Source organism: Tamandua tetradactyla, unplaced genomic scaffold (genome assembly GCF_023851605.1).
Source record: "Tamandua tetradactyla isolate mTamTet1 unplaced genomic scaffold, mTamTet1.pri scaffold_73_ctg1, whole genome shotgun sequence".
In the NCBI taxonomy this organism is placed as follows: Eukaryota; Metazoa; Chordata; class Mammalia; order Pilosa; family Myrmecophagidae; genus Tamandua; species Tamandua tetradactyla.
The window spans coordinates 663,903-685,227 of record NW_027518403.1 but is presented as its reverse complement, the minus strand read 5'-3'; the positions used below and the strand labels follow the sequence as shown (position 1 = coordinate 685,227).

Genomic DNA, 21,325 nt, shown 5'->3' with positions numbered 1-21,325 from the left:
CCAGCAGTAAGATAGGATAAAGTCATAAAGCATGCAACAACGTGGATGGACCTTGAGGACATTATGTTCACTAATATGAGCTAACATTACATTAATGAGTAAACTTTGAGAATTAAAGTTTAGAACACAGTTATCAGGAGATAGAAAGAGGGTTATGCTGAAGGAGTACAGAACGTTCAAAAGGAATGACTATAAAAATTCAGAACTGGATAGCACAATACTACCTGATGGTAGCACAATATTGTAAGTACACTGAATGAAGCTGAGTGTGAGTATGGTTGAGGGAGAAGGGATGAGGGCACATATGACAGCAGAAGGAAAGATAGAGGATAGGCCTGGGAGGTATGTATAATTTAGTGATGCCTACAGTGGACACTGATGGTGATTAAATGTACAAATATAAGAATGTTTTTACATGAGGGGGAACAAATGAATGTCACAGTGCAAGGTGATGAAAATGGATGGCATACAGGAAACATAAAATCAGTGCACACTACAGTCTATAATTCAGGTAACATTGTGATGTTTCCAGTGAATGTAACAAAGGCAATATTCCAAAGCTAAACCTCACTAAGCAGGGGACATGGGGGAAGGGTATGGGATTCTTTGCAGATGAAATGGAAATGTTTTCATATAAATTGTGGTGGTAAAAGCATTGCTATATGATTATACTAGGAACCAGATTTTTTACTTAGGTGGGTTGTATGATGTCTAATAAAACTGTTTAAAACTGAGCAGAGATTCAAGTGTAGGAGAAAATATGGAAACAGTTGTACCTATTCACTGTCGGTAGGGAAATGAGAGGTTTCTCCTCTCTCTGCCCTCCTTGGAGGCCAGTGTAATGGTTCCACAGGAGGCTGGGGGGGTGGGTTGCCATATGATAATGCAACCCTACAGTTAGGTGTATACTTAATTGTGAGTGGGACAGGAAATGACATTTGCACACTGGTGTTTATGGCAGCAGCGTGTTCAAGATTTGCAATGGTTGGAGGTGAGGAATGGAAGGGGAAGCTGTGATGTTTACATACAATAGACTACTGAGTGGCTAGAAGGAATGAGGTTGTGAGGCCTGAAACTAGGTGAATGAACCTTGAGGAGAGAATGTTGAATGAAATAAGCCAGAAAGGAAAATACAAATATTATTATGCCACACTAACATGGACTGACTATAATGTGCAAACTCTGAGAATTGGATTAGAGAGCATAGGATATCAGGTGAAGGCCTATTGTAAAGGTTCCCACACTGCAAGCATGTACAGCAGTCAAATCCATTCCAGGTTGTAACTGTTATTTCTAAATTCTGAGATGCTGAGCTCTTTGTGTATAGCCTGGTCATTTTCTGAAACTTTGGGTATTTGTGTGACACCAAAGAATCAGAGCTAGAGCTATGAAAGTCAGCATTATCCCATATAGCAACTGTTAAAAACACTGAAAAAATGATCAGACTTCATTTAGAGATAACAATGCAGCTGATAAGGGTAGGACTAAGGGAAAGCAAACTAAACAGTAAAAGATGATATTGGCTGTATTTTGAAACTTCAACTTCTGTGTGAGACCAAAGGAAAAGATGTTTATTTGGTGCAAAATTTATACTTTTGGTAGCACACTATCTAATCTAACTTTTATGGTCAGCTTATTCCAATGCCATAACTACATGGAATCTTGAATAGGAAATGAGATTTTGTTACTTTTTACAGGTTAGTATGATGCCCCAATATATTCCAGAGTTATGTGGGCAGTAGATTAAAAAGTATTTGCAAAGTCCCCTTGAAAGACTGGGGAAAAGGGTGGAAAAACTAGACTTCCTCATCTAGGGAAGACCTGATATTCTCTTAAGCCTGGGGGTTGCCAACTTGACAGGACAGGAACTTAATCTTGGAGTTGGCACCTATGAAACTTATTCCTGCAAAGGATAGGCTAAGCCACTTATAATTATGCCTAGAAGTCACTTGTAAAGAACTTTTGTTGCTCAGATGTGTCCTCTTTCTCTAAGCCAACTCGGCAGGTGAACTCACCACCATCCCCCCAACCCCACCATATGGGACATGACTCCCAGGGGCAAGAACCTCCCTGATCAACATGGGACAGAAATCCTGGAATGAGCTGGGATCTGGCATCTAGGGAATGAGAAAGTCTTCTTGACCAAAAGGGGGAAGAGAGAAATGAGGTAAAATACAGTTTCCATGGCTGGAGATTTCAGATAGAGTAGAGAAGTTATTCTGGAGGTTATTTGTATGCATTATACAGATATCCCCTTCTGGTTCTGGTGTATTGGAGTGGCTATAGGGAAATACCTGAAACTGCTGAACAGTTATCCAATAGCCTTGATTCTTGAAGATGACTGAATAACTGTAGAGTTTTTAAGGTGTGACCATGTTTGTGAAAACCTTGTGACTGACACTCGCTTTATCCAGTGTAAGGATGGATGAATAAGAAAAAGAAAAAAGACAAAAAATAAATAAATAATGGGGGTGTTATGGAATGTTTTGGGTGTTCTTTTTCACTTTTGCTTTTATTCTTTTTTTTGAGTAATGAAAATGTTCAAAAATCAATTGTGATGACCTAGTGATACTGTGAGCCACTAATTGTACACCTTGAATGATTATAGGGTATGTGAATATATTATATATCTCAATAATATTCCATTTAAAAAAGTAGTAATACAAAGTTACAATTATCATCTTAGAAGTTAAATTTTCAAAAAGCTATGAGTTCCTTATATCAGAGAAGTTAAAATTAATAAAAGATGTACAAAATCAATAATGAATTAATAAAAGCAGCATATAACATTAATTATAATCAATAGAGAATGAAATAAATCCTATTACAGAAACTTCTTTTTATCTGTTTTAATAGGTAGAAGAGTATGACTACAAAGCCAGGTTTCTTTCACATTCACCACTTCACAAAGTAGGGAAGTGTCTATGGTCTGATCAAGCAGGAAAGAGCAAAATAAAATTTGTAAGCAAGTTAGAACAGTTCTGCACAAAAGAGAAACTACATGCAGAAGAGAGAAACTCTATTAGCACCTGTATGTGTACAATAACCAGGCAGAAGGAAGGTTCAACAGCTGACAAGCACAGGTGGTCAGACAAAATAACCAATTAAAAAGAAGGCCAAGAAGGTTTTCTAAGAAACAGTAGCTGTGCAGACCCACTCCCTCATCCCCAAGGGGATGAAACTTCTAGGTGACACTACTAGTTCAACTGAGACTGAGGTATGAAACAAATGAGCTTCCAAATATATCAGGAAACCAGGTTGCTGCACTAATAGATGTCACCAGCCAAGCAAAACTGAGACTCCCTCCTTGCTGAGAAAGACTCCAAGTCTCAAAAATAGAAAATAAGAGCCTCACGGCATAACCAGTAAAATGTCATGATGAAACAGGGTGCAAAAAAATAAAATAAAATAAACAGGGCTCACCCTCACAGCATGCAGACTGGAGCTGCCTGGGAATGCATGGCCAGTTTCATTGGCCAACCAGGAATCAATCCCACAATAACCCAGGTCCTAGACCCCAGCTGGTTTCTTAGTTTTGTGGAGAATCATAAAGCCCTAGGAAAACACAGAAACAGTAATGAAGTTATTTCCACCTTAGGAAAACAGAGGGAGGGTATAAAGGCAATAAAGAGAACAAGGTGATATATTAATATCCATGATATTTGGGATTTTATCATCAGTTTTAGTGTAAGTGGAAAGATTAACTGTGTAATCATTGTAAATGTCTGTGTATATTTAAAACATTACAGGAATCTGATGTATTCATTTATGAATTTAATCAAATGCACAGAAGAGTTTGATTAAATATATACATGCAATCAATGTTTAAATGGAGGGATTTGTTACATCTGTAAATTTTGATTTATCAGCTTTCTAAATGGGGTATAACCATTTTGAAGAAATGTTATGCTCAATAAATAAATTAATGAATTAGGTGTTACACAAGGTTCACATGGGGGTAATGCCTCTCCTGGGAAATTACCTGGACTTCACAGCCTTGCCAACAAGAACAGAGAGGCGTCCACCTTCTCTAGGACTCCCTCAACAGCTGAGCAGAAAAGATACAGTCAGGAGATTTTTGCCCCTAAATCAGGTACCTAAACCTCTAAAGGCTTGGATAGGGAGTCTTCAAAAACAAACAAATCAAACCACAAACAAAATGAAAGGAAGAACCAGAAAGAAAATAAAATGATTGATTTGCCTTCATAAAATGTAAATACTCTGTGGGCACTACACCAAAGCAAATTCAAAAATCAAGCAAAATTAAGAGAATTAGGAGAAAATATTTGGAGCCTATAGAACAGAAAAATCAGGGAGCATAAAAATGAAGAACTACAAATCAACAAGGAAAATAATCCAACCAAAGCAGGAAGGGATGTAACACAAGGAGAAATACAAACATCCACCCTGCAAAGAGATGAGGCCGCCTGGCTGGGGCTCGGCTAGGGGGCTCCATGGCCGGGTTCCTGCTGGGAATGACTACTGCAGCAGGGACCCACTCATGTGTGGGCCACAGCCGGGCAAGTGGGTGCATAGGGCTCCCCTATGCAGCTGCCCACTGGGAGCACAGTGCGGGGACAGTGAGGACGCAGCGCTCCCCACCCAGGCACATAGACCCTCCAGCTGCACTGCCAAACCCTGCAGCCCGCCCTTAGTGGACACGTATGAGGAGGCCCAGCGGGGGCCTGGCAGGGGGCACCGCAGGGAAGGCAGAGGCCCAGCCTGCACCAGCACCAACGAGTCATGGCCCACCACCTGGTGCCTTCCATTAGGTGCTCAAGTGGGTGGGGAGGGGTCCCCCATCTGCAGATGCAGCCAAAGGCACCCCCAGCTTCTCCATCACAGCCTAGTGTCTGGAAACCGGTGCAAAGATCACTTGTACCTTCGAAATTAACACTAAGGGACATGCCACACCCTGAGGGAGGGGCTGCCTGTCCTGCAGTGGGGTTAGGCATGAAGAGATCTTCCACCCTTGAACCCAAGGGAATGACCAGGCTGGAAACCCAGGGATGCTAACCTCGGGGCAGGACTTCCCAAACTGGACCACTACCCATCCCCTCCAGCGGGCATCTGGCAGTGTCTGGAGACACTTCTCATTGTCACAACTGGGACAGGGGTTACAGGACAGCCCCCCATGAGGTTGAGAAATACTGCAGCAGGGTAGTACAGCTCAGACACCCTCCCTCAGAAGTAGGCTCGGAAGAGCCCTGGGACAGGGTGGGCCCTGATCCACCTTGGGCCTGCCCATCAGGCCAGAGGTGACCCTTCAAGGTCCCTGAGCCCCCAGTTGCCTTCGAGCAATGTCCATATAGTCAGTCCCACAAGGAGCTGGAAGAGGGGGGTTTGAACCCTGGTGTCCAGCTCCTGCCCTCCCACCCCATGCCCAGCACATCAGGTCCTGTGCCCTTGTCCCTAAGCCCTCAGACAAAGGGGAAGCAGGGGAGTCTTGACTATGCACTAGGCAGACCAGGATTCCGGAAACCCATCTCGGTGAGCCTCAGCGCCACTGGGGTCCAGCCCCTCCTCTCACAGCTAACCTCCCAGGAAGGGGGAGCTCTGGAGCCACAAGGCCTGGGTCTGAATTCCAGCTCCCCCTCTGCCTGGCTGTGTGACCTTGGAAAAGTTACATATTTTCTGCATGACCTGCATGACCCCTGCTTCATATGTGAAATATAGATAATATTACCTACCTCACAAGGATGTGAGATCCCATGGCTACTGCGTCTGCGTTGAGGGGCACCTGTCCTGTCCCCACCCCCAGCTCACAGCCCTCCAATGCTCTGATGTTTTAGGGCAATGTGTCTTACATAGAGCACCACAAACACCTGGAAGGTTTGCTCAAGGCAAGGCTTGCTGGGCCCACCCACCTCGAGAGTTTCTGGTTCACGTCTGAGGTGGGGATAAAGAACTTGCACTTTTAGCCTGGTCTCAGGTGACCCTGATACTACTGGCTCCCAGTCACCCTTTGAGAAGCACTGGTTTACAATTCGAAAAGGCATCAGATTTTTAAGTGACTTGCCCCAGCAGCTCTCCAGGCTGGTGGAATGTGGCCGAGCAGACTCCCTAGTGGCGTCCCCAGGTTTTCACCGATTCCACCCAGGGCATGTGGCCTGAGCCTGTGGAGACGGCAGCCAAGGCAGTGATGCCCGCTGCGATGCGGCAGGGCAGGGCGTGATGAAGCCGGCCTGAGCACGGCATCTAGACCTAAACCACGCATCTGGGCGCTCTCCTGAAATTAACAGACCAGGGAGGGAACAGGATAGCAGGCCAGGGACGTCCAGGCACCCGAGGCGTGGGGCGGCGAGTTTCAGAGCTACCTAAATAGACGGCTTGTCCGGCTCCCAAGTCTCAGGTCCCCTAAGAAACTGGCGCTCACCTGGCCGCGAAAAGGCCCGGGATGCTCCCGGCCCCGACACAACCGCACCCTACAGTCACCAGCTCCGGCAGCGCCCGCGCCAAGTCCCAGCCCTCCACGCGTCCACCGCCGGCCACCCTCCCGCTGCTCAGCGTCCTTCCAGCTTCCGCCCGCAGCCCTCTGCACTGTTCCGCCCCGGCACTGATGCCAGCGGGGGCTGAACCCATCGAGGCCCCTCCCCACAGCCGCCCTCCCCGCCAGGCCCCGCCCCACCGAGTACCCTCCCCACCCAGGCCCCGCCTAGTGCCCCACCCAGCGCGCATCCTTCCTAGGACACCCCGGCAAGGGTGCACCCCGCGCTCACCGGGTCTCCTCCAGTCCATGACTGGGTGACCCTCTCCGCCCGGGAGCGGCCCGACCTGGCCCTGGCGCTAGAAGCCTGGGAAAGGGTAGAGACTGGACCCGCTCGGGGACCGGATGGCCGCCCCGATGGGAGGGACCTGCGGGCCGCCTGAGGAAACAGGATGGGGCTGGCACAGCCCCCTCTCTCCCCACCCACACGCCTCCCCGGGTCTGGGCTAGAGAGGGCCGAGAGTCTCAGGGCTGGCGGGGCCGGGGCACTCGCGATCCGCTGGGTCTGCCCCCAGCTGCGCGTGTTGGGGAGGCGAGTGCTGCTCCCAGGTGGCCCGGCTCGAGCCCAGCGCCCGCGGAGGGAGACCCTCGGGACTGGAAAGCGCTGTGTTAGGCTCGATCATGGACGCCGAGAATGAACCAGATGTGAGCCCCAGAGCGGGGACCGGGGGCCACGAGACTCAGAATGCTCAGACACAGCATCTCTTGCAGGTGAAGGAGCTGAGAACTGCTGGAGACAAACAGGGATCCAGTGCAGACCATGGCATTTTATGCAGGACTGCAGAGGTTTGCTGCAGAAAAGCAAGTCAGATTACGTGCAAGGAAAAATACCTTCAGACTTCTAGGAATGGAAAACAATTGTTACAGAAATAAAAAGGAAGTTAGTGTGACTCCTATTGCATCTTGTAGGGACAGGTTTAGGCTCCGTAAGTTTTATTTTGTATCTTGTCAAAGGTAATGAAACCGAGGCTTGATTGACTAAGTCAGCTGCCGTGGAGGGGATTTGAAATTTAAAAGGCTATCAAGGGGAAACTCAGGGGGAGTGCAAAGAGGAGGTAGGACATGGGTATTTTTATGGTTGTTGTTGTTTTTGGCTCTGAGGGGTCCACAGACACTATCTCTATAAAATTTATCAATTTTGTCCCTTTTGGTCGTTCCCTCAGCTATGAGGACCAATTTGTTATTGGTCTCTCATTCACCACTAGAAGTCCTTGGTGTTTCATTGCAAGTTTCATGGGTGACGTTTTCGTGGTCCCATTCAAGTTGGTTTTGAATCCCTTAAGCACCACCAGAAGATTGGGCCACACTTACATGCTTCCATTCCATGCATAAGCTACTCTGATCCCTCCAGAATAGAGATTTAGGCATTGAAACGTGCCGCTGATAGCTTCAGCCGGGCCGCGCGACCGGTACACTGGGTGGGTTTGGGGGCGAGCTCGCAGGGAATTAACCTGGGTAAGCTGGAGCCGGCGCTTTCCCCAGCCGGCGGTCCCGAGAAAAGTCTTCACTGAGGCCAGATTCAGGTTAAAGCTTTATTGATACACACCGGGATGGGCCACCCGGGAACCCGAGGAGTGAGACGTCTGGGGTCCAAAGACCCCGGGGCTCGGACAACCCAGAGCGGGGTAAGCGTGGGGCTTAAGTACTCTCGGGGAGGGGTGGAGTCTTGGGCTTACACGTCAGGGGGAGACAGCCATTCACACAAGCTTAGCGGCAGTTGCTAGGCAGAAGGGTATGTTTCGGGGATAGGGAAGCATAGAGAATACCAGGAAGGCCTGTGGTTTGTGGTGGGCTACGGAAATGGGCGGTCTAAGACAAGAGGGGAAAGGGGGAACAGTGAGCTAGGTTACAGATATGGGGGGCAGAGAGTGAACCTAGAGAGGGAGAGAAACATTAAAAAATTTTAAGTTTGGCTAGGCTCCAGTCCCTGAGAGATACGCCACAGAAACGTGTTTATTTTCCCCATTTTGGTCAACTAATCCATAACGCTAGGGCCAAGCTCATCTTTGGAACTTATGTCCCATAATGCCAGGGCCAGGCTTATATCCCTGGAAATTGTGTCCCACATAAGGGGGAAGGCCAGAGTTTGACTTAAAGAGAGACCACATTTGAAAAATAGCCAAGATTTTCTGGAGATGACTCAGCACCATACCTAAGAAGGCTCAGTTTACTATTACAGAACTAAGTTTCATAAGGGCAAGCCTCAAGGCTTCGTGCTTGAAGGTCATGTTCCTTTAACCCACCCCAGGGGGGGCCTTTTGTTGGTGGGGCCTTTTGACTGGGTTGTTTCCATGGAGATGTAACCTACACACAAGGTGGGTCTTAACTCCACTTGCTGGAATCCTCTATGAGAGGTTAAGAGTAGAGATATTTTAGAGACAGCACAGAGAAAGTAAGAGAAAGAAAACACCTTAAGAAAAGCAAGGCAGACCTAAGGAGCTGAGAAAGGGCCATTTTTGACCCAGAATCCAGGACAGTGGGACCAGGAAGCATTACCATGTGCCTTCCCATGTGGCAGAGGAACCCAGGGTGCCTTTCCGCAGAGAAGGGGCCCCACTTGTTACTGTAATGCAGACATTTTCATGGCCTTAGAACTGTAAATTCATAATCTTATGAATCCCCTTTGTAAAAACCAGTCCATTTCTGGCATATGACATTCTCACAGCCTTAACGAACTGAAACAGACACCTCAACTGATTCGGAGGATACCAATAAAGCAGCAGGTATACAGGAAGATGTGATGGATTAGGTTGGGGGAGCAAGATCACAAGATTATTTTGCATGATTTACTCTATTTCCATCTAAGCTGGATGCTGGGCTTCTTCACAGCTGGGTGTCTGCAGATGACATAGTTCACCTGGACTTTAGGAAACAAATCATTTATGATAGAGCCTGAAAGTATCATACACTCGGGAACAAATGAGATGAAAAAACATATGTCCTCTATGTAAAATAACATAAAGCATTATAGAGAAAAATCAAAGAAGGTCTAAATGAATGTAAAATGTTAGAAGACTCGATGTTACAAAGATGTCAGTGTTCCCCCAGTAGATCCCAGCCACTTGGGGCTGCTGGATATGAAATCAGACACATGCTGAATACAAATATGAACTTCAGATAGATTTAGGCCTAATAGGAGTGAGTGAGTAAGCCGTAAAGGAACATGGAAGACCTGGCTGGTCTTCCTGGGAGATAACTCTACATTCCTCACATACTATTCGAGGGGCTCCCCTTTCTGCACCCACGGAAGACACAAATCTAAAAATGCATCCCTTCCTACTGCTGCCAAGCATTAACTTCACAAGAATCTCACCAAACTGGTGAACATACAGCAAAGCCACAGGAAGTCAATAAATGTGACACAATACATTTATTGGCATTGGGAAAACAAGATTGGTAAGAAAAAAGTTGCAATTCTGAAGTCCGACTTTGTGGAGTTACACAACTTGTCATGGATTTTCATACTGTTCTTTTGACACAGGCATTACAAACAAAAGACAAAAGTTATATAATTAAATATGTGGTGTCTACATATTGAGGTGAGGCACAAAAGGACGTTCTACTGGCTCTGAAAAATGAAAAAATACAATACAAAAGCCAAATACCCCAAAACTTAAACCAGTATTATACAGTGTTTAAAAATCTTGCATGAACGCAGTAGGAAAACACAAGAAGGTGTGAGTAGACCCCCAGGTAGTCTAGCACACATCTGTGGCTATGCACAGGGTCAGAGAGTTTGAAGATGACTTGACAGAGAAAAACGGCCAAAGTTTTTCTGTGAAAGTATCAGTGAAGGTGCACATGTGAGCTCGGTCACGCATGTTATAAAATGAAACCTCTCCCAAATCACAGTCCAGAAAAATGCCAACCCACACGTGTTCCACCATATCCCAGGCACCACAGGTATTTGTCTCCTGATGAATATGCCAACCCATCCTTTGGCAAAGATGATGGAATGAGGGAAAAAGTCTCTGCAGACCCCTAAGCACCATTCACCTCTGTCTCTGACTTCTACCTGCCAGAAGTGCATGGCACAGTCAAATCCTTCAGAAGTTACTACAGCTGGGAGGGAAGTAAATCTCTTGGGATTGCTGGGGAAATTTGGCTCTTCCCTTCCATATGTCACACATTTTTCCATTATCTGATATAACAAGATTAGGATGGGCTGTTTCAGGATCAAATGTTAAATCTACTTTAAACATGTTGATCATTTTTTGAAGGCCAAAATATTGTGGAGGAAGAGAGTAAGTTTATTTCCTTAATTCACATAAAAACACAGCTGGAGTTTTGAAGTTTTCATAGCTTTTATAGATATTGTCAATATCTGTCAATAATTCCAGTTTAGATTCAACATACTTTTCTCTTATTTCACTGAGTAAGTTTCTTAGGGTGGAAATATGCTCTGAAATTTGCATGCTATTTTCAATGACTTTTTCTTGAAGATCCTTTTCTTCCATCATTAATCTCCAAAAAATGGCATCCTGCTCCTTTCCCAGCAACCGCATCAGTTGTTCAAATTCAGAGTATAAGTCGATCCGCTGTTTTTCTACCTCCATCTTCAACTGCAATGAATTTGAGACTTGTGTTTGCAAACCTTCTTCAGCACCTCCAGCCTCCTTCAGGCACACAACGGAGCTTTTGAGTTTCTTCCTGTGACTGGCCGCAGCTCGCTTGAGGGCCATCAGGTTGTGGTCCTGGTGGTCGGAGGAGCCCCTGCACTGGGCACACAGCAGCTCCAGGTCCTGCTCGCAGAACAGGGTCAGGGTCTGGTTGTGCTTCTCACACAGGGGTCTCGTTTCCTGCCATTTCCTCCTGCTCCTCCGGGTAGGAAGTTGCATTGCTATGGCCATTATGTGGGACAACTGCATGTTCCTCTTGAAGTCCCTGTCATGCAGTGGCAGAGGCAGACAGGACAGGGGAGCACATCCTGCAGACCTGCTCAGCACTGGGTGATGCAGGAGAAACAGAAGTTGTGGCCACAGTCGATGGTCACTGGGTCTCACAGGATATCCAGGCAGATGGGGCAGCTGGTCTCCACCTGGAGGGAGGTCAGCTAGGCAGGTTGCAATGGCCATTGTGAAGCCAGGCTTTCCACCTGGGAAACCCCTTCAGGGGGGCCTCATTTCCTGGGAAGGGAACAGTGGAACCTTGAGGGAATTATGCTGAGTCAAATTAGCCAGAAAGAAAAGGACAAATAATGTATGGTCTCACTAATATGAACTAATATGGTCTCACTAATATTAATGAGTGAACTTTGAGAGTTAAAGTTAAGAACACATGTTATTGGGAGATAGAAAAAGGTAAAGGTAAAGAATGGGAATTTTGTTCTGAAGGAATGCAGATTGTGAAATAGGACTGATTGTAAAAATTCAGAAATGGATAGCACAATAATGTCTTATCATTGAACAATAATATAAGAACAATGAATGAAGGTGAATGTGTGTATATTTGAGGGAGAAGGGCTAGGGGTATGTTTGAAAGCAGAAGAAAAGTGAGGGGATAAAGACTGAGATCATATAATTTAGGAATGCCAAGAGTGGAAAATAGTGGTGATTAAATTTACAAACATAAAAAGATTTTTGCATGAGGGAAAACAAATGAATTTCCACGTTGCAAGGTTGTTGAAAATGGATGGTTCACAGGAAAAACTACAATCAATGCAAGCTAAGCCCTATGGTCAACAGTAACATTGTAATATGCTTCCACTGAATGTAACAAAGGCATAACGCCAAAACTAAATGTCAGCAAGCTGGAGTTATGGGGTAGGGGTATGGATTCTTTGTGGAAGAAAGGAAATGTCTTCATATAGATGATGGTGGTGAAGGCATGTCTACTTACATATGTTGGATTGTATGATGTATGAATATAACTGTTTGAAAATGAATAGAGAGAAACAAGTGCTAGAGGAAATGTGGAGAAAGAGATATACCTATTCACTGTTTGTAGGGAAGCTGAGAAGTTCAGCCCCTCTGGAGGGCAGCATGGTGATTCTACAGGAGGCTGGGGTGGGTTTGCCACAAGATCTATCAAACCATTGCTAGGTATATACCTGGAGGAAATGAGAGCAGGTGCATGAACAGATGTTTGCACATTGGTGTTTATGGTGGCAGTGTTGGAGATTCACAGTGAATGCCGGTAGCCTAAGGACAAAAAGACTGAGGGAACGAACTGGGAACTGTGTTGTATATACACAATGGACTACTGAGGGGCCACAAGATAAAATGAAGTTGTGAGACATGCAAATATGTGAATGAACTTTAAGGACTGTATGTTGAATGAAATGGTATAAACAAAAAGACAAATACTCTCATGCCTCACTCATATGGACTAACAATAATGTATGAATTCAGTGAATTGAAGTCAAGAGCCTGCTGGGTTACCATACTGGGGCCTACTGTAAAGGGTCCTAGATTGTAAGCTCTTAGAACAGTCACATATATTCAGGATTTGTAACAGTTATTCTAAGATACTGAGCTGTTTATATAAAGCCTGGTCATTTCCAGAATCACTGGATATTTATGTGACATCTGAGACTCAGATTTAGACCTCTGAACCAATGAAAATTAGAATTACTCCAATAACAATTATTTAAAAAGTTGAAAAAGTGATCAGACTTTGACTATAGATATGAAAGGAACTGATCTGAACAAGATGAAGTAAATCAGAAAATAATAAAGGATTATATGGTTCATATTTTAAAGCTTCAACTTCTTTGTGAGACTAAAGAGAGAAATGTTTATTTGGTGCAAAATTCATATTTGGGGTATGCATTACCTAATTTAATTTCTATGATCAGTTCAGTTGAATATCATAAGTACATGGAGTCTTGAATAAGGTGTGAGCTTTTTTGGTTTGACCAGATTACTGTGATGCCTTGATATATCCCAGAGTAATTTGGGCAATGAATAAAAAGTATTTATATAAAGGCAAATCCTTGCCTTTATTTGTGATGTCTCTTTTTTTTTCTTTTTTTTTTAATAATTAAAGGAAAAAAAGAAATTAACCCAACATTTAGAAATCATAACATTCTACATATGCAATCAGTAATTCTTAACATCATCACATAGATGCATGATCATTGTTTCTTAGTACATTTGCAACGGTTTAGAACAACTAGCAACGCAACTGAAAAAGATATAGAATGTTAATATAGAGAAAAAAATAAAAGTAATAATAGTAAAAACAAAACAAAACAAAAACCTATAGCTCAGATGCAGCATCATTCAGTGTTTTAACATGATTACTTTACAATTAAGTATTATTGTGCTGTCCATTTTTGAGTTTTTGTATCTAGTCCTGTTGCACAGTCTGTATCCCTTCAGCTCCAATTACCCATTATCTTACCCTGTTTCTAACTCCTGCTGGACTCTGTTACCAATGACATATTCCAAGTTTATTCTCGAATGTCGATTCACATCATTGGAACCATACAGTATTTGTCTTTTAGTTTTTGGCTAGACTCACTCAGCATAATGTTCTCTAGGTCCATCCATGTTATTACATGCTTCATAAGTTTATCCTGTCTTAAAGCTGCATAATATTCCATCGTATGTATATACCACAGTTTGTTTAGCCACTCGTCTGTTGATGGACATTTTGGCTGTTTCCATCTCTTTGCAATTGTAAATAATGCTGCTATAAACATTGGTGTGCAAATGTCCGTTTGAGTTTTTGCCCTTAATTCCTTTGAGTAGATTCCCAGCAATGGTATTTCTGGGTCGTATGGCAATTCTATATTCAGCTTTTTGAGGAATCGCCAAACTGCCTTCCACAGTGGTTGCACCATCTGACATTCCCACCAACAGTGGATAAGTGTGCCTCTTTCACCGCATCCTCTCCAGCACTTGTCATTTTCTGTTTTGTTGATAATGGCCATTCTGGTGGGTGTGAGATGATATCTCATTGTGGTTTTGATTTGCATTTCTCTAATGACCAGGGACATTGAGCATCTCTTCATGTGCCTTTTGGCCATTTGTATTTCCTCTTCTGAGAGGTGTCTGTTCAAGTCTTTTTCCCATTTTGTAATTGGGTTGGCTGTCTTTTTGTTGTAGAGTTGAACAATCTCTTTATAAATTCTGGATACTAGACCTTTATCTGATATGTCATTTCCAAATATTGTCTCCCATTGTGTACGCTGTCTTTCTACTTTCTTGATGAAGTTCTTTGATGCACAAAAGTGTTTAATTTTCAGGAGTTCCCATTTATTTATTTCCTTCTTCAGTGCTCTTGCTTTAGGTTTAAAGTCCATAAAACTGCACCAATTGTAAGATTCATAAGATATCTCCCTACATTTTCCTCTAACTGTTTTATGGTCTTAGACCTAATGTTTAGATCTTTGATCCATTTTGAGTTAACTTTTGTATAGGGTGTGAGACATGGGTCTTCTTTCATTCTTTTGCATATGGATATCCAGTTCTCTAGGCACCATTTATTGAAGAGACTGTTCTGTCCCAGGTGAGTTGGCTTGACTGCCTTATCAAAGATCAAATGTCCATAGATGAGAGGGTCTATATCTGAGCACTCTATTCGATTCCATTGGTCGATATATCTATCTTTATGCCAATACCATGCTGTTTTGACCACTGTGGCTTCATAATATGCCTTAAAGTCCGGCAGCGCGAGACCTCCAGCTTCGTTTTTTTTCCTCAAGATGTTTTTAGCAATTCGGGGCACCCTGCCCTTCCAGATAAATTTGCTTATTGGTTTTTCTATTTCTGAAAAATAAGTTGTTGGGATTTTGATTGGTATTGCATTGAATCTGTAAATCAATTTAGGTAGGATTGACATCTTAACTATATTTAGTCTTGCAATCCATGAACACAGTATGCCCTTCCATCTATTTAGGTCTTCTGTGATTTCTTTTAACAGTTTTTTGTAGTTTTCTTTATATATGTTTTTTGTCTCTTTAGTTAAATTTATTCCTAGGTATTTCATTCTTTTAGTTGCAATTGTAAATGGGATTCGTTTCTTGATTTCCCCCTCAGCTTGTTCATTACTAGTGTATAGAAATGCTACAAATTTTTGAATGTTGATCTTGTAACCTGCTACTTTGCTGTACTCATTTATTAGCTCTAGTAGTTTTGTTGTGGATTTTTGCGGGTTTTCGACGTATAGTATCATATCGTCTGCAAACAGTGATAGTTTTACTTCTTCCTTTCCAATTCTGATGCCTTGTATTTCTTTTTCTTGTCTAATTGCTCTGGCTAGAACCTCCAACACATGTTGAATAATAGTGGTGATAGTGGACATCCTTGTCTTGTTCCTGATCTTAGGGGGAAAGTTTTCAATTTTTCCCCATGGAGGATGATATTAGCTGTGGGTTTTTCATATATTCCCTCTATCATTTTAAGGAAGTTCCCTTATATTCCTATCTTTTGAAGTGTTTTCAACAGGAAAGGATGTTGAATCTTGTCAAATGCCTTCTCTGCATCAATTGAGATGATCATGTGATTTTCTGCTTTGATTTGTTGATATGGTGTATTACATTAATTGATTTTCTTATGTTGAACCATCCTTGCATACCTGGGATGAATCCTACTTGGTCATGATGTATAATTCTTTTACTGTGTTGTTGGATACGATTTGCTAGAATTTTATTGAGGATTTTTGCATCTATATTCATTAGAGAGATTGGCCTGTAGTTTTCTTTTCTTGTAATATCTTTGCCTGGTTTTTGTATGAGGGTGATGTTGGCTTCATAGAATGAATTAGGTAGTTTTCCCTCCACTTCGAATTTTTTTGAAGAGTTTGAGGAGAGTTGGTACTAATTCTTTCTGGAATATTTGATAGAATTCACATGTGAAGCCGTCTGGTCCTGGACTTTTCTTTTTAGGAAGCTTTTGAATGACTAATTCAATTTCTTTACTTGTGATTGGTTTGTTGAGGTCATCTATGTCTTCTTGAGTCAAAGTTGGTTGTTCATGTCTTTCCAGGAACCCGTCTATTTCCTCTAAATTGTTGTATTTATTAGCGTAAAGTTGTTCATAGTATCCTGTTATTACCTCCTTTATTTCTGTGAGGTCAGTAGTTATGTCTCCTCTTCCATTTCTGATCTTATTTATTTGCATCCTCTCTCTTCTTCTTTTTGTCAATCTTGCTAAGGGCCCATCAATCTTATTGATTTTCTCATAGAACCAACTTCTGGTCTTATTGATTTTCTCTATTGTTTTCATGTTTTCAATTTCATTTATTTCTGCTCTAATCTTTGTTATTTCTTTCCTTTTGCTTGCTTTGGGGTTAGTTTGCTGTTCTTTCTCCAGTTCTTCCAAGTGGACAGTTAATTCCTGAATTTTTGCCTTTTCTTCTTTTCTGATATAGGCATTTAGGGCAATAAATTTCCCTCTTAGCACTGCCTTTGCTGCGTCCCATAAGTTTTGATATGTTGTGTTTTCATTTTCATTCACCTCGAGGTATTTGCTAATTTCTCTTGCAATTTCTTCTTTGACCCACTCGTTGTTTAAGAGTGTGTTATTGAGCCTCCATGTATTTGTGAATTTTCTGGCACTCGGCCTATTATTGATTTCCAACTTCATTCCTTTATGATCCGAGAAAGTGTTGTGTATGATTTCAATATTTTTAAATATGTTAAGACTTGCTTTGTGACCCAGCATATGTTCTATCTTTGAGAATGATCCATGAGCACTTGAGAAAAAGATGTATCCTGCTGTTGTGGGATGTAATGTTCTATAAATGTCTGTTAAGTCTAGCTCATTTATAGTAATATTCAGATTCTCTATTTCTTTATTGATCCTCTGTCTTGATGTTCTGTCCATTGATGAGAGTGGTGAATTGAAGTCTTCAACTATTATGGTATATGAGTCTATTTCCCTTTTCAGTGTTTGCAGTATATTCCTCACGTATTTTGGGGCATTCTGGTTCAGTGCATAAATATTTATGATTTTTATGTCTTCTTGTTTAATTGTTCCTTTTATTAGTAGATAGTGTCCTTCTTTGTCTCTTTTAACTGTTTTACATTTGAAGTCTAATTTGTTGGATATTAGTATAGCCACTCCTGCTCTTTTCTGGTTGTTATTTGCATGAAATATCTTTTCCCAACCTTTCACTTTCAACCTATGTTTATCTTTGGGTCTAAGATGTGTTTCCTGTAGACAGCATATAGAAGGATCCTGTTTATTAATCCATTCTGCCAGTCTATGTCTTTTGATTAGGGAATTCAGTCCATTAACATTTAGTGTTATTACTGTTTGGATAATATTTTCCTCTACCATTTTGCCTTTTGTATTATATATATCATATCTGACTTTCCTTCTTTCTACACTCTTCTCCATACCTCTCTCTTCTGTCTTTTTGTATCTGACTCTAGTGCTCCCTTTAGTATTTCTTGCAGAGTGGTCTCTTAGTCACAAATTCTCTCAGTGACTTTTTGTCTGAGAATGTTTCAATTTCTCCCTCATTTTTGAAGGACAATTTTGCTGGATATAGGAGTCTTGGTTGGCAGTTTTTCTCTTTTAGTAATTTAAATATATCATCCCACTGTCTTCTAGCTTCCATGGTTTGTGCTGAGCAATCTACACATAGTCTTATTGGGTTTCCCTTGTATGTGATGGATTGTTTTTCTCTTGCTGCTTTCAAGATCCTCTCTTTCTCTTTGACCTCTGACATTCTAACTAGTAAGTGTCTTGGAGAACGCCTATTTGGGTCTAATCTCTTTGGGGTGCGCTGCACTTCTTGGATTTGTAATTTTAGGTCTTTCATAAGAGTTGGGAAATTTTCAGTGATAATTTCTTCCATTAGTTTTTCTCCTCCTTTTCCCTTCTCTTCTCCTTCTGGGACACACACAACACGTATATTTGTGCAGTTCATATTGTCCTTGAGTTCCCTGATACCCTGTTCAAATTTTTCCATTCTTTTCCCGATAGTTTCAGTTTCTTTTTGGAATTCAGATGTTGTATCCTCCAAATCACTAATTCTATCTTCTGTCTCTTTAAATCTATCATTGTAGGTATCCATTGTTTTTTCCATCTTTTCTACTTTATCCTTCACTTCCATAAGTTCTGTGATTTGTTTTTTCAGTTTTTCTATTTCTTCTTTTTGTTCAGCCCATGTCTTCTTCATGTCCTCCCTCAATTTATCGATTTCGTTTTTGAAGAGGTTTTCCATTTCTGTTCATATATTCATAATTAGTTGTCTCAGCTCCTGTATCTCATTTGAACTATTGGTTTGTTCCTTTGACTGGGCCATATTCTCAATCTTCTGAGCATGGTCCGTTATCTTCTGCTGGCATCTGGGCAGTTAGTCAGATTTCCCTGGGTGTCGGACCCAGCAGGTTGTAAGATTTTTCTGTGAAATCTCTGGGTTCTGTTGTGATGTCTCTTTAGTGTCATTTCCTTTGCAATTTCTTCAGTATGTCTTTGTCTTTCACAAAATTTGTTATTTTTGAAGTATGTTGTAGAATGTCTTTCAATTTGGTTTTATCTAATGTTAACTTATGACTGCACTTGAATTGTGAGTTAGTGGCAAGAATGTCACAGAAATGATACTTTATTCATATTCATATTCCCTCTTATCAGTTGCTGCTCAATTTTTATCTGTCCTAGTAAGGGAAATGTTAACTTTGCCCATTTGATTAAGGAGGCACCAGCTTAATTTTTCCCCAGTAAAGAGCCTTGTTTTCCATTTGTAATTAATGAATATTTTGTATGGAGGTGCCACAATCCTATATTAACAATTCATTCATCATCAAATACACATTGTAATCAGGTATTACTTTTACTACCATTGACTTATTCATTCTTTTTATATGCAGAGTTACAATCCACCATAAGCATACATACAGATGGCATATGAGGCATGTACACAAAAGTATATGCATTTTCATATATATGTATTATATACACATGTATTTACATTACAGTTATATATCTCTATGTTTATATCAAAAGCCATGAGATCACACCTCCTACCTTAATTCCATTCCAAAGCCATATAATTCATTCTATTTTTCACCCTTTCCATAGTAGTAACTTCTATGTTCAACCTTGAGAAATTTAAATCTCATTATATTTAATATATTTACTCAATTCATCAATCCCTCTCTATATAATCATTCTCTCAATAAACCAAACTGCAATCATTCTCACTTTCTCTTTCATGGACATTCATCTCAACACTTATGGACTTACCTGACCACTCCAATATGGATGCTATATTTCACCTGCTCATTTTCTGGCAATCTACATCAAGACTCTCTGCCATATAAATGCCCTCCACAATTTGTCACTATTTGTAATAGTATTGTTAATAATAATAATAATAATAATAATAATAATAATACAGAAACCTGAGCTGCTCTGTGTTCTTTACCTGATGAAGTGACCCTAAATCTCAGTCTCAAAGGGCCTTAGTTCTCAATCATTCAGAATTTTCCACTTTATTTAGTTCCTGATTTAACTTTAGTATTGACTTGAAAATGTTGTGGTGCTACAGAGAATCCCCTGTGTATAACACATAGTTTACCTTGCCTTTATTGTGTAGCGGCAACCAGATTTCTCCTCAGTAATAAGTAACAATCACCCCACTCAGTAGATTAAATCCATTTTATCTGTTAGTTCAGGAGTACAAATAGGTCAGATAAAATTAAGGAGTACAAATAGGTCACATAAAAGTAGTCTACCATTCAGTGCAATCAGAGCTGAGTTTCCTAGTGATAATATTTATCTCTTGGGGACTCAGATCTCAGAACAAGTAAAGATCACATATTCTTGGAAAAGAAATTCAAATCTGCAGTAAGGTTATTAGGTATTATAGTAAGAGGATCCACTCCTCCTTCTACCTCTGTAGTCATACATTCTGGCTACAGACGAAACCAAACCAAATATGTCTCTGATTCAAAGCATAAACTGCATCATGTGTGATAGAAACCCATCCTTTCAGCTATTGTTTCCCAATTGGTGCTGTAACTGAATCATTAATAAGCTACCCCACCTTTCAATTAGGCAATATGCTTCTTGGTTAAGAGGAATATGATATGACAAGCTTATTTAATAAATTCAAGCCCATTGCTCCACTTCATTTGCTCAGAAATATATTCTTTGATCCTTTGCAATACTGTCAGAAAGCCATGATTGTGGGATGAACATTTTATGAGTCCACGGATGGAGATAATGGCAGGAGCAATACAAGTGGGGAAAACAATCCATATCCAGAATATATTTTGTTCTTATGAGGACAACTTGAGAAATCTGGCTTCTGGATAAATATCTATGTATGTCTTCTTGGAATAGTCACAGACAATTGTAAAGTCTTTACCTGACACACCCCATGGAATAAAGCTGAACTCCAAACAATATTTGTTGCTTAGTGTCCAGGGGCATTGTAGTCAATGATTCAAGAACTCTGCCTGTTCGTGATCTTATGCAAACCCTACATTCAAAGATCTTTAAAAATGGAGCTCAAAACAGACATCTGATTTGGATGCTTCTACTGAGGTCTCTTTATTGGCCAAAGTAGGAAGAGTCTTCAAAAATACTTTTCCCAACTTTGACTCAGTACTCAGTATTTTCCACTGTTAGGTACTTCTCATCAATGCCCAGGTCCACAGGGCCCTCTATGTATAAAACACATCATTGTGTTCAATTCAAATTAATGGTAAAAAGAGTCTGTTTTTCATTACAGATCTTATATTGAGAGATATATTTGGAGCTGAAAGGTAATGAAATGAAAACTGATAAGTCTCCTTAACAATCTGCCCATAAAAGAGAGGTTTAGATAAAGGTTTGATGTTTAGATATCTGCATTGCTTTCAAATGTTTGCTCTCCCTCTAAACTATACAAACAAGTGTTCCTCTATGTGAAAAATGTTTAAGCACCTTGGAAGCC

The 21,325-nt window shown here is 41.4% G+C and overlaps 1 protein-coding gene across 2 annotated transcripts in view; it reads right to left on the bottom strand.

The window, feature by feature from the left end:
- LOC143673271 (tripartite motif-containing protein 60-like) overlaps positions 1-21,325 on the bottom strand; it is a 337,056-nt gene that overhangs the window by 259,258 nt on the left and 56,473 nt on the right. Inside the window, exon 2 of one of the 2 annotated variants that reach the window (XM_077147577.1) lies at positions 3,424-3,555. Coding sequence is in view for 1 of the 2 variants with exons in the window: in XM_077147576.1 (XP_077003691.1) it covers positions 10,738-11,562 (825 nt within the window). In the remaining variant the exon portion in view is untranslated. Of the gene's footprint in view, positions 1-3,423; positions 3,556-6,899; positions 11,614-21,325 lie in introns of those variants that run through there. The other variant, XM_077147576.1, reaches the window with a different exon arrangement.